Source organism: Botryllus schlosseri, chromosome 2 (assembly GCF_051294905.1).
Source record: "Botryllus schlosseri isolate E-star chromosome 2, Bs_hap1, whole genome shotgun sequence".
NCBI classification, from domain to species: Eukaryota; Metazoa; Chordata; class Ascidiacea; order Stolidobranchia; family Styelidae; genus Botryllus; species Botryllus schlosseri.
Genome location: NC_137237.1, coordinates 39,189,802 through 39,204,188, shown reverse-complemented (window position 1 = coordinate 39,204,188; position 14,387 = coordinate 39,189,802). Strand labels below are relative to the sequence as shown.

The window sequence follows — 14,387 nt, the reverse complement described above, 5'->3', positions numbered from 1 at the left end:
TCTCAACGGATGTATCACGACTCAAGCTTATAGGTAGCCAGATTTATTATTTGTGTCTCTTCTTCTCAGGCATATTGTATCCGAATCCACAAAAATAACAATAAATATAGTTGAAAACTTGAAGACATCACTAAACCTCAAATAATATACCCTATGGCTTGTATTCAAGTTGAAACATTGTGCATTGTTCGAAATCATTCTGCCTCAAAATTGCGTGACAACTTGATCGTTAAAATACCAGATGTGTTTGTATGGGTCGCAATATCTTACCGTTCTGAAATATTGTTTTGAATGAGTCGCCTAAAAATGTGTTAGGAACCACTTTAAAGAACAGAGAGGCCTGGTTTTGAATGGCAACTAAGGTCAAAACACCATGAATACGAAAACAGCAACAAGCTACTTTTCACTTTTCCTAATAACCAACGGGAACACGTACCTACAAATGCACAGCGCGAGATGCGGGCTATTGGTGCTATATTATACATCCCGTAGTAAACATGTAGGACGAACGTCAAACACGAATCCGATCTACTTAATTTTATTAATATTTGCGTAACTTGCTCGGTTTGCACTGGCCTTGCGATTTGAAACCGGCTACTCTGAGACAACAAGCAACTGACCTTGGGTTTACGCTCGCAGTTGCCGGCTCGGTACAAGGTGCCGACTCGGTACAAGGTGCCGCGAATTGGCCGTCGTTGGCTAATAATGAGTGATCCTGTCATGTTGCCTTGTGGCAGTGTTGGGATGACTCGAGTCAAGACTTGACTCAAGTCAGACTCGGGTCATCTTTTTCGTATGACTTGACTTGACTTAACTTGAATCACTTTGCAAAAATGACTTGACTTGACTCGGCGCGTCAAAAATGTCAATTGACTCGTGACGCGAAGCAAAATTTACGAGTCAATTTCTTGTCATCAAGTAAACGGTGTCGATTAAATCACTGTATCTTGTGTATGTTCGGGTTGTTTGCGATACGCCAATGTCACTTGTGAGGGCAACCAGTCATTCACCGATTGTAAATTGACCGCAAACGAAACTATCACAGCATACGATGTCGTAGTAGAAGATTAATCCAATAGAAACCTATCTTTATTTCTTAGACGGCTTAGTGCTTACATTACGAAGTCCCCACCTTTACCAACTCTCTTGTATAATGTAAATCGAACGAACATAGTTTATGCGTTAATATATTCTTGCGGATGTGTAGATGGGTAGTGTGCTGTACCATATTATTTTATTTCAACTTCTCGAGGCTTCGTATTCGGTCCTCTGTTATGGTTGATAATAACAGACTGTAGCATGTAGCTGTATGCAGTTACTCATACATTTTATTAACAGCTCTAAATGTGCGTGATCGATACAGCGCCTTTTTGCATATATATTCAACTTTATATTCGTTATTTGATTCAAAATATATAGCCATTTAATCTGTCTTCCGCCCTGTCACCTAAATGTAATGTCTTTGCATCATCACTCATACTTCGAAAATTCAATTATATTTGAACCGTGACTTCACTCGTGACTTGACTTGACTTAAATCGACTTGACTTGAGTCATCTCCAAAAAACGAGTGACTTGAATTGATTCGAGTCACCATCGAAAATCGATTGACTTGACTTGACTCGAATCAAAATATGCAATGACTCGAGATGACTCGTGACTCGAAGGTAGTGACTTGATCCCAACACTGCCTTGTGGTACCCATGATTCTGTTATTGGAGATTATATGCATTGGATTCGTATTCGAAATTCGCCGCATATGTGTTTAGTGTTCTACAGGGCATCTACGTAGGAAGAATCGTGTCATTGTACTAGTAAAACTGAAACGTAATCGAAATTGTTGCACCAAATGTAATGACGTTCCAAACTGCATCGGGTATTTTACTTGAATACAACCAAATACGCGATATATTGGCGGTATAGTTGATGCTAGTACTTCCTGTTGTTTTCCAAATGAGGTGTTGATAATTCTATCAAAGACACTCAATGTATTGGGTGTAGCTTTGTATATCGTGCGTCAGAGATGAACGTGTTGAGAGTGGGTGCCGTTTTGTCGTGTATCCAGACTGGTATTTCGTAGTTTTGGTTTTCACAGAGACTAATGGTACTCTACCAACCATATTTAACCCGTGTTCCCACAAAAATCACTTTGGGACCACTGCACTTCCAATATATCATTTTCTTCTACTAGTTACTTTCTCACAACTCTTGAACAAATTGACGTTTAGGCTCAAGACGTTAACGCTACCGTTGTATTTCCCGACGAAATGTACCGCCAGGAAGTTATGATGCGACTCCCATTGTTTTACAACATCCCAGAGCGATTAGTTCGTGTTTACATGACATAAATTGAATACCGCACTGTGAAGAATCGGAGTGATTCTATGCCTCAAGTTCCTTTCGATTGCTGAACAAGTCACCATCTACCGTTATATTCCCCGTATTTTATCGCGACAGGCGAAATCCGTGAATGTGTATTGTGTAGCTTGCATATCAATAATATATGATAGTCCCACCAACTACTCAAGTCCCGAATTATTTTAGTGCGTATTGCATTACCTCATAATCTTGCATGCTGATTAGAAATTGATCAACTACAAATCTGTACTGGACTGACCTGACTAACGATATGCTTCTCGCGGTTGCGACACTTACGAATGTGACTTTACAAGCCCAAAACGAATCCTGGCGTCAATCCTAACCCAAACCGCTAATCTTAATTCAAACCAGTTTTACGCGGTATTATAATTACCAATGTATAGCACTATCGAAGCACATGCCCACTCAAATCATAGATAGATACATCACCTTTAACAAATGAGAATCGACAAAGCCTAGCACCGAACCTGCATTGAGCTTCTCAATAAATAACCAGCTTGCTTCATGCCCGAACCATTCAATTGACAGTACGTTATGCAGACACTTTCCAATATATATATTTATATCTATCTAAAATTATGCATATGAATATCAATTAACACGTTGTGATCTAGAAGCTTCAAAATACATCGATCATTATTCACTGCATAGCCGTGATGTATGATGCGTATTTAACCTGAAAATGTATAAACGAAATAAGCGAGAAACGCAACAAAACATCATAAATATATCTTCCGCAACTATTAAGCAGCAGGTAATTTTGCTTTGTCATCAATTTATATTGAAAGGAGAGTCTCTTAAAACTTCGTTACCAATGCGATGATTTCTATTATTCACATGAAAAGATTGCAGGGACAGATATATTTCAGCTTATCTGAAAATGATTGGCGCAACATCCATTGGAATGTCATAGAAAAATACTGGGAATAGGCAAGAAGAGTTATGATGGAGGGTACAAAAATGTCGTGAGAAAGAATTGCGTGCAAAATCGTGATATAACCTAAGTACAGTATAGATTGTTGAAATAGCTTTAGGAATGGCAAATATTGCGCTGTTTTACGTCACACAGTGATCGTTACATGTAGGCCTACATATATATGCATATGAAGTAAACAAAAAATTCGTAAAAAAAATTGCCTTATATAAATTACTATAAAAAATAAATATTGTCGTACGCTATTGCTGGGGCGGTGTTGTTGTCTTCACAGAAACGCAGTGTCACTATTCAATTGGATGTATAAAATAACAGTGCAGATAAAACTTGGGTTTAGCTACTTATTTGAAATCATAAGTAAATATTAGCGGTAGACGTCAAAACGTGTAATCACTGGCAGCTATGGCAGAATGTGGCTTAATTAACTTTAAAAATGATCCATGTTTTGTATAAGATTGCGATTTACCGTGAAAAAAAACAAACATTTTACTGCATTGACTGGCTATGTTTCTTCGTGAAGTGATAGCCCGTTCGATCACGCTTGCGTGAATGGTGCGCCACCAACTAACTCCAGTTCGCAATCATCCTCTTTGGACGTTCGAACACGTCGCGAATCGCTTGCTTGTCTTGCGAGTGGACAATCACAAATTGAACAGTTGCAAGAGTGCCGCCGAGTTTTCCACAGTGCTGATGTGGAATTTACCTTCACGCAATCGCGAAGAGCTCGATCTCAATCGAGACTTCGTGAATAAAATGTAACGTCTGCCATCCTCTAAATCAGCGGAGCATCCACATTTCCATAGTCCCAACCTCTTTACCCTGGCATTTTCGGTTGACGTTACTTTTCCTTTGGCGATACCCTTCAGTTGCTTTACGTCCGTGACAGTGAAAAATGCGTAGTCGTGTTTGAAATTGACGCTTTCCCCCGCTTGAAATGAGTAAACTGAATAGTGAAAACGCATTCCAGTTAGCGAAGCACGTTATAGTGTGTATTTAGTTAATCGGACCAGCTTCCCATATAAGGTAAAGTTGAATTGTTTCAACGCTCCATTACTAATTTGTGTATAGTTGTTACGAGTAAGAGGACATTCAATAGCGAATATGATGATACATGACAAAAAGTCAGAATACTAGAACAACTATAGTAGACGCAGGAGATGAAATTGTGATTACAACTGATACACCAAAATATATATAGAATTTACCATTTGCAAAAAAAACAATTTAAGCGACGGAGTATTAGTTTGCGTCGTTCTATACTGTGAGGCATTTTGCTGTGTCACACTTATTACGATTCAGACTCTATTAAGGGATTATAAGAGTGTGACAACGATATTGTGATTCCTATCATAGCTCCTGTATTACGGTAGCCTACATATTCGGCGATACCGTTGTTGGTATACAATGTTCTTTTCAATTATCTGCTAGCTGCTTACGATTACCCCTGACGAGTGTCAGTCGGAAATATTCGGGTTTATATTAATAAGAAAATATTATTCAATTGTATAATGGAGTTATGAAACTCCAAAAGTATCTTGAAGTACATATACAGGTTTCTCATTACAACTACTTATTTTACTCACCATATAAGGCTCCCTTTAGATTCGAATCCGCGGTAAATTCGTTCTCATCGAGGGTGCAATCTGTTAGAGAATTTGTTATTGTTATAAATTCGGCCCACTGAAAATTGATAGTCAATCACTTACTTTTTGGCGGGCAAGTCGTGTAATTATTGTCGCACACGTGCTTCGGAAAAACATCCTTGCGTTTGCAGCATTGTGTGCTTTTGTCATACGGGGAGCCGTTACAGCAGCCTTGGGTCGAGTCGCGTATGTAGTGAGCCCCGCAGCAGGACTTGTCGGGGTTTTTCATGTGGACGACAGGCGTGTTGTCAGTAGCGTAACAGCATACTTGCGTATTTATGTTGTAGAAAAGGGCGCTGTTGAAGCAGAGTGAAGTGTCCGGCCTCTTGATGACTGACCCACGGGAGCAAACGTGGGTTTGATGATTGTACATACCGGCTCCTGTAGAGATGAAGATATTGCAATAATTACATTGAAGATTCCAAGACAAATTTCTTCATTGAGACGTTTCACGAATAAAGCCGGTATGAGTGATAGTATACATATACCAGTGATGAGCATCGATTCAGAAGTGCACTACGATATTGGTAACCGTGATTAGGATTTTAACATGGAATTACAGTAGTGGTTTACTCCGCGGTGTTCAAAGTATTGGGCCGCATTTCTACTCAAGTTAGAGCAACGTCGTAAATTTATACTTCATTACGAGTAGAAGTAGCGATTTTCAAGACATGTTAAAACTATTTCCAGGGAAAGTAGAAAATGGATGGTCTTTAAAGTTGTTCATTATGTAGCTTCTAAAAGTAGATTTGGTGGAGGGTACCTACTTTTTACGTCTCGAATTCAAAGTGGTAAAAGGATGTAGTTTTGCTGAAATAATGTTCAAGTGGAAGTATATTGGGTGTGCTAATAATCATGCTTGATAACTGACATTACCATGATACGACATAACTCAAGGTTTGAATTTGTACTGGAATTTAAAGCCATATCTCCGACCAGATTTACATATCAGAATACCGATTCCACTCATTTCTGTATTGTGCTTATGAGGACAGTGTCACGATGATATCATACCTTGGCAGCAGCTTGTCCCTCTCGGCGCATTGACGAGCTGAACACTCCCGTCCGAGAATCTGCAGCATTCGAAATCTGTTTCTATGCATTGAAACTTTTCGCCGGTGTGCTCGTCTTTGCATATAGAGGGACCGGCGCAAGTTATACCGTTGTCTGCAAATCAAATGAATCTTTACTGGTGGGTACACAACTGAACGGCGGTTGCCGACGAGGAATAGGTTGACAAAAGCAAATATTGTGCTTCATCGTGCCGGTAAAGACGATATGCTACAACCAATTGGTCGTATACATATCTTTAAAATAGTTGTATACAATAAGACATGGGAAGCATTTGTTGATGACGGTGGTTATCATGTACAAATCTATACGGAGGCTTAAATGTGGCTCGAGTCTACCTTTATCAATACTAATCTTCCACACCACCAATTTTGATCATACTTGGTGGCCTGGGTCACACATAAACACCTAAACAATTGTAATTTTCCAATTAGACTTAATTAGAGCGAAGTTCAAGTTCGATCCAGTTTTCACAATGTTTTTATGTTTTAATATTAATTCTAATCTAATATCTGATTTCGCTGTATATGCTACAGGAGAGCTATATAGTGCGAAGCGAGTCAAGCCCAATGTTCAGACATTTGCTGTTCTCATACTCATTAGTAGGCTATGAATTATCAATTTGACATTAACGGAAATTGATTCAATGTCCGAGTTTTCGCGAATTCGGTAATTCTAATTCTAATTTAATTTCGAACAATATGTATAGCTATAACTCTACTGCAACTTTAATTTTGAAAAGCTTAAAATTTTCTCGTTGTCCAGGTTTGATGAGTTGCGTATAACGTACATAACGCTCCATTGATAATCTCAAGTCATGAACTAGTTACCACTGACCAGTAGCCTATATCCAACTGTGCGACTACACGCTCGTATACCGACAATAGGAAAAGGTGTTTGTCGAAGGGGAAAACCTACCCAAGTACAATAGGTCGGGAGAAATTCACAATATAGCGTAGAACCTAAACTATTAAATACCCACGCAAGCACACGTAGCCTACTTTACCGGCAGTATTTAACGGTGTTTTCCTAAGTACAGTATTCTATCGGCTAGCTCAAGAATATGGGACATATACCTCTTTCGTTACGGATTAATTTGCAGACTTCCTTCGGCATCACCCTCGAACTTTCACAACATTCCGTACTTTTGTCGTAAGGCTTCCCGTCGCAACACCCTTTTGATGAGGCACTGACGTAATCCGATCCGCAGCATAAGCCGTTAGGCTCAGTCAGATGAACTGTCGGTTGACTGTCTCTGGTAGCCTGACAGCATGTTTGCGTAGAAGGGTTGTATAAAATTTGGCTTGACGGACAATGTCGCACGCCTGGTCTTTGGACGACTGTGTGTTCTCGGCATAGATGAGTTTGCATGTTGTAGAGTCCGACACCTTTACAATAAGACAATGGTTATCAACCGTTTTATATCGTGAACCAAATTTTGTCAGGTAAGTTTTATCAATGTCTAGCGACCCAAGAAACCTCACACATCGAAAGTGATACATTTTAGTGTTAGCGTGCAACGATTTTTTGTGCCTATGATACAGATAACGTGCAAACAACCAGTCGTAGCACTCAACACATTTCTATGAAACATAATGTATTATACAATAAAGTCATTAATGCAATGTGATAGTGCGGTTAAGGTTTATCGTAGTATTCAACTCTGTTGTATTGTGTCATTTGCGTATGCATACATGAATAATTTCCAACCTTTCCCAGTCTCAACTTTCAATTAGGTGTCAATATCACGACCCTTTCCATCATAGTAACTGGCGCTTATCAATCATTGTAATAAACCGCGCATTAAAACACAATATGAGCCCTTACTAAGATCAGAAATTCTCCAAATATTACGTTCGTGTAATGATCATTTTGGTACGTATACGAGACACAAATTTGGTACCTTCGCGACCCGTACTTTAGGAAACACTGATATAAAACATGTATAAACCAATGGGTAAAATAATGGTGACGATTTAAAGAAGTTGATACTAAACCTATATCACATAAAAGTCATATTTATCTCTTCGACCACAAAATATAATATGAATATGACGCAAGATTCTAGCTGTTCCTTGTAATTTTAATTTCACGTACCATGGCAGCACATCGTTCCTCTTGGGGCCTTCGATAGCTGAAGGATTTCACCCCGTACCACACAACACGCGTAACCCCATTTCGCGCACGTGGAGCTTTTTCCGGATACAGTGTCGGTACATAAATCTCGCCCTATACACTTCAGATCTTGAGACGCGGCAAAGGCTGAATAGAACGAATAGAGTCAATACCGATGATTATCAAAAGAATCTCACACAGACCAACTGAATATTATGTGCCGCTGTTACATACGATATTTGCTCACAGGTGAGTAACGGGCAATGAAGCGAAAAGTATAAACCTTAACGCTTCATAAAATCCCAATGGTTGACCACTTGTCTATTAACGATGATAATACACCGATCAATAGGGCTCTGTAATTGTTTCATTCACTAACCACACTGAATCTATTCCTATTGCTTCGGTAGTGTGATGAAACTGGATGATATATTACCTGTAAAAGCGACCAATACTACACAGCAACTCAGCATTATCGAAGCTCCTGCTTACTTTATATCTTCACGATTGAATTTTAAGTGATCAATTCAGTGGCTGATTGAATGAAGAGTGTACATTGAGGTAGCCTATATATAGAGAGAGACAGTTCATACGCCGATGGTTTAGTTTCCCCTGCAACAATATGCGTAGGAATTCCCCGCGGACTTTTAGATTGACGTAGTCCTACTCCGCTTCTCTGTTGGTTTTTCTCTCAGTAGATTCTTCGACATGACTGTACCGTATAATTCGTTGCTAGTGCGTCCATGGGTGTGAAACCCAATCAGGGTTAGCTATTGAATTGGCTATGAGACACCAGGTACTATATAGTATAGTATTTATTTTCAGTACCCCATCAAAATAGATATACAATGTAGTGAGACAGCTATACCAGTAAAAACCGTAGGCTAAAAGTAAACCTGTATTCGTTGACTCATCGATATAGCCACATATTCAAGTTTGACAAAATTTACTTCTATAATAAGAGTGGAACATGATAGCGATTATACCTCTTCCTAGAAACATAGCTTTTAATCCTGTATACATCCGTGATTCTTTAAAATTTAAATCATTCAAAAATTGCAAGATGCATACGCATACCCAGGAATAACCCCTCATGACGACGGTTTACGCCAGGACATGCACATAATTTGAAAACTACATAGTCTTTGAAAATCATACATATAGCATCCTAGAGATATAGAGTTAAAGACTATTTGTCCTCCCCCAAATTTAGTTTTTGTGGTTCGGTCGATACATCCGATTGTTATATAACATGGCATCTGTGACGTTATTTTACGGTAAAATATTTTGGTCTCAATAAATGTACACACTGACTAGTTGACCTAAATACAGGCGATAGCCTATATTGTTTTCGTGATCATTCGATTCATAAGATTGGTGCATAAAGCAACATCAAAAACAAACCTTGGTTCAGTACAAGGTTTCAAGGTAATTTGGCTTCAAACCCCACAGATGCGAAATGGGATGTTTAATGAGACCATATCCATTTCAGAAACGCTGGTATGGACACAATCCCCTGTAGAATGTCGAAAAGCACACACAGTTCATGCCGTTTCTGACCGCGTACATAGATAGGAAAGTACCAAAGTTACCAGTGGCATAATGTTGAGTTCATGAAGATATCAAGCATGCATAAAATAACCTAACAGGCTTCATTGACATCTGCCTGTATTATATGCGCTAATATGGTGATGATCGTGTGGAAACCCACATACTATCAGGCAATATACCCACCCAGACGACAGGAAAATTTGCTGTGCTGTGAATGAAGCGTGTGCGGTGTGTAGAGTAAACACCCGTTTCGGTTGCGACCTATTTGTTCAGCAGTAGACCAAACATCACACTCGGGTCTATTTCAAGCGGATAAAAGCTATTCATCGACGTCCTTATATGCTTATATATAGATCATCGGTAAATGCAACGCACAAGGCTAGCGAAAGTTGTTATAAACATATCCGGTTAACTAATTATAGCTAATTTCAGGTTGCCAATCACTACCCCAGGACCGAGGTTCTGAACTATTTTTAAGCTGACGAACCCTTGCGCTGTTCACCAACCCTTAGTCTACTAGTTTTCAACCGGGGTCCGCGAAGCATTTTCAGGGGGTCCACGAAACCTTCAATGCTATATGGTAGATAACTCAACTTGTATTTTTTTGATTGCAGAAATCACGTGGCAGTTTCGCTTCATAACTGCTAAAATTTCACAACTCACATAAACAGCACGGCCGTCTTCGATGAAATATTCTACCGTGAAAACTCATTTCAATTTCCAAATTGCCAATGTCGTACTAATACAAACATATTGCTGTGTAGCGAGATAGCATAGTGATATGATTCACTGCTGCAACACTAATGAATTGGGAGTTCGAGTCCGACCGAGGTCGACTCCAGAATTCCTGCCTAGGTGTTGGAGGTTTATCTGGGCTCCTCCTAGTCACGTGATCCGCGTAAGCGGTGTCTTGTGAAAAGTCTAGAAGTGGTCGTGCTACAATTAGGTAAATACGGAATCAAAAATAAGGTACCGGTGTGAATAGACCAATGTAGTCGAAACATTATGAATATTGGCTAAGCAAGCAAACATATTGCTGTTTAGATGTGTTTTCTTGGGATTTCGGATAAGATTTGTTTGCAAAAATCCATTTTTTCTGTGATATGTATAACTGCTATTACAGATAAGATAAGCTGCTAGAAATGACTATGGTGGACATTATATATTCACTAAAAATCTGTTTCTCAATTTAGATGTCAAATATATGTTGCGATCATACCCAAAGGCAGGAGTGGGCAATTATTTTCCGCTTTCCTCTTCTGAGCGAGATAGTGTAGTGGTTATGCGTCCGGCTTCTCGATCGGTAGGTCGTGGTTTCGATTCCAGGTCGGGTCATACCAAAGACACGAAAATTGATATCCGCAGCTGTCCTGCTAGGCGCTCAGCAATCACGGCTAGCATGGAGAAGAAAAAAACGGGGGCGCAGACTATATGACCTCACAGCCGTATCGCAACTCCGTCGTCAAAGTATCTCGATGGTGCAAGAGAAAAAGAATATCATCTCTCTCTCTCTCTCTCTCTCTCCACGGGCCAAATGAGCAATAGAAATACGTTGGCGGACCGAGTGCAATTTTTTAGCTATATTCTCCAGCGTATTAGTTTAATTTTATTTCTTAATTACATTGCTAGTAAATGCTGCTCAGTGAATATGTTGGTGTTAGGTAATGAGAAAGTGGGTGTTAGATAAAAAAAAAATAATATCTATTCGCCGTCACGATTCGAATCAATGTTGAACATGATACATTTTTACCTTTCTTTAAACCCCTATCCGCGTTCATCTATTAAGACACTAAAACAGTGGTTCTCAAACTTTTCTTAGGCCCGTCTCTTTATGATAGTGAAATATTTCGCGCCCAATAATATCGTGATATCACAGCATATTAAAAAGAGCAACCAGAATGCTTGGAATCACAACGGATAGTTTGATGGCATGAAATGTTGTGGTTGTTGATGAGGGAATTCTGTAAATTCAGAGTCTTACAATACACAAAGCAAAAATACACTATAAGCTGGGGGTGAATCGCACGAAACGCGAAAAAATTTTAATTTAACTTCGACGTCGCGCCCCCGTTCAGATGCTTTCACGCCCCCAGTTCGAGAACCACTGCACTGAAATGTATATGTGATAGTAAAAAGCTTGTCTTGGTAGCTACATTCCGAGCAGAATGCAGCTCAAATTGCCTTGATGTTGAGCGAAGTTTGCAGTTTTTCTGATATTCGCCCTTCCTTGACCGACTGTTTCGTGTTTTTGTCATAATTGAAATCCTTAATCTCAGCGACATGCTCGGCAAAAACTAAAAGCACGGGTTACCCCTAACTCCAGTATACAAATGTTTAGTGCACTGAACCTTTGAATTTCAGCTATCTCTTTTTGACTTACAGTTCAGGCGTTCATCCTTTATGGGAGATAGATAGGATTCATATAATAATCGCTAGCACTGATTGACTTGTTTTACAAATTAAAGATTTGGAAACGCCTCGCGTAACAATGCGTAATGCGTAATGTTACAATGGCAACAAAGGTTTGACCAAAACCAGGGTTGTCAACCATACGGCCCGCAAAGCAATTTTCAGTACATTGAAAATTGCGTGTATTATCGAGCATATTTCTAATAGCAAATGTTGGGATTTCAACAAGAAACACTTTCATTAAATAATCCCTCACGACAGCAAATGATAGAGTATGTTCATTGGCCATAACAATATCCGACATGTGATTTCACTTTAGTCACGATTAGGAACAAGTCGTCCTCGTTGACACCCTATTTCGAGAGGGCAAAAAAGTGGATACAGAGTTCGCGTGACGCCAGTACACGACTAAAACCAAGGGTGCATAGAAATATGACAACTCATATCATCGCGAGAGCCTCTGTTTCAACCGTTTATAACGGTATTCAACCGCCCATTCATCGTATTATTGCCATAGAACCCCTGATCCGTAACATAACATAATATACTATTATGTTCATAGGCTTGATAATGAAGTACTCAAACGAAAATCAGGGGCAGAAGTTTTGAGGTACTATTATGGAATCATTTGACTAGTGAGGCCCGCGAGCAATCTGAAGGTATGAATCCGGTACGTGATGCAAGTTGAGTTGGACACCCAATAACTTAAGCTATATGGAAAGAGTGATTTCTTGTGAATTTAATTGTTACTCATACTTTGCCACATTGCCTTCATTTTGAATCTGGATTACGCATATATGAGATACGTCGGCAGCGTAATCGACTAATCGTGGCATATCAATGAACAGGCTTCAAAGTAAACGAATTTTCAGTTTGGTTGATACACCTTACTGTTTTTGTCCACGCATCAACATTTAAAAAGCAGGATTATTGTAGTGAATGCCAAGCAACCTTTCGCGGGCCGCACGTTGATCAGGTCTGCCGAACGGTGTCGTTTTAGCGATATATTCGCCTCTACCAATCTTCGTGGAAATTGAATTTCGGCAGTCTTTCACATCAAATAGACGGCTCGTATTTTCAAGACACGACCGCGTATTTCAAGAAATTTAGCTACAGTTTTCACTTTGAAATAATTAAAGACTTCCCAGTTTTTACATAAAGAGTAGGCCAAGATGTTATTTTCAAGAATGGTCATTTCGTTGCTGTTCATCACTAGCCTATACCCGATATTCGCACAGGACAGATGACGGGTGCACGATAATTGATAAAGTTTAATCAAGCTCCTGCAATAATTCGATTTTTATAACGCATTTTATCAATATTTTTAATAAGTTTCTTTAGACTTTCGCGGTCTGCAGAGAACGCTGTTGCGAGTCGTAGTTTGCCCACCCCTGCTGGGTATCTGCAGATAGCATTGTACACCGTGTCAAGAGCGTGACATTGACATAACAAATTGTCTTAGAAATCGTAAGATGTACCCATACCTAACTGTGATGGGACGACTCGAGTCAGCTTTTTCAGATGACTTAACATGACTCATAACTAGAAGCAAAATTTTCGAGTCAAATTCAAGTCTCCCAGTAAGCGGAGTCGACTCAATCGCTGTACCGGCACGCATATACGATATTTGTGAGCAACCAGTCATTCAACGATTGCCGAGCCTGGTTTTGTTCTGCCTCCGTCGGTAAGTCACAAATAGATTAACCGCATACGAAGTGATTAGCTTACATAGTCATACACGAATAGTACTATATCTATAGTAGGGTTGCCATACGTCCGGAATTTCCCGGACATGTCCGGAATTTCACTGAAAAATCTGCGTCCGGGAGGAATTTCTAAAATATGCCTAAATGTCCGGAATTTTGAAGGCTTGAAGCAGGCTCAAAAGTTTTTCGTAAATCAACATAAACAATACTATTTTCAAGCAGATTTATGCCATTCAAAATTGCTCTTCGCGCCGCGCGCGAGATGCAACGTATAATGATATTAGTATGGGCTCCAGTCACCACCCTCGTCAAAAAATGCAATCAAAATAAATATAAATAACCATCATTTACTGAAATAAGTCTAATTGTAATCGCAATTATAAGCTAACGGTATATTCCTAGAGTTGGTTAAGGCCGATTGGATGCTTCAATCACAGACAGTGGTTCCAAATCTTGGGGTCGTCCGCCTTTATCTGGAGATCACGATGATGTTGGACGTAATCAGCTTCCTAGGCCGAATTTTTTTAGTAATCAACTTTTGAGCTTTGCCACGGAACATTTTCAAGTGGGAAATGAGGT

General features: G+C 39.5%; 1 protein-coding gene across 2 annotated transcripts; it reads right to left on the bottom strand.

Moving 5' to 3' along the window:
- Positions 1–2,920: 2,920 nt before the first annotated feature.
- Positions 2,921–13,379, bottom strand: LOC145434633 (uncharacterized). 2 transcript variants are annotated; one of them, XM_080311977.1, is made up of 7 exons: positions 10,913–13,379; positions 8,125–8,289; positions 7,104–7,415; positions 5,971–6,123; positions 5,020–5,337; positions 4,897–4,956; positions 2,921–4,256 (listed from the first exon to the last, which is right to left on the bottom strand). In XM_080311977.1, exons 2-7 carry the CDS (start codon positions 8,135–8,137, stop codon positions 3,955–3,957), a joined length of 1,158 nt encoding a protein of 385 aa, XP_080168103.1. In that variant the 5' UTR covers positions 8,138–8,289; positions 10,913–13,379; the 3' UTR covers positions 2,921–3,954. The 2 variants fall into 2 exon arrangements, with proteins under 2 accessions (XP_080168103.1, XP_080168102.1); XM_080311976.1 differs by lacking the exon at positions 10,913–13,379 and adding an exon at positions 8,579–9,370.
- Between the last annotated feature and the right edge of the window lie 1,008 nt (positions 13,380–14,387).

Excerpts from the sequence above, each read along its gene's own strand:
- LOC145434633 (XM_080311976.1), bottom strand. The coding sequence starts at position 8,615 with ATGCTGAGTTGCTGTGTAGTATTGGTCGCTTTTACAG. Across the intron at positions 7,416-8,124 it reads AGGAACGATGTGCTGCCATG|GTGTCGGACTCTACAACATG; the intron begins GTACGTGAAATT and ends CTTATTGTAAAG. Across the intron at positions 6,124-7,103 it reads ATTAATCCGTAACGAAAGAG|ACAACGGTATAACTTGCGCC; the intron begins GTATATGTCCCA and ends TTTGATTTGCAG.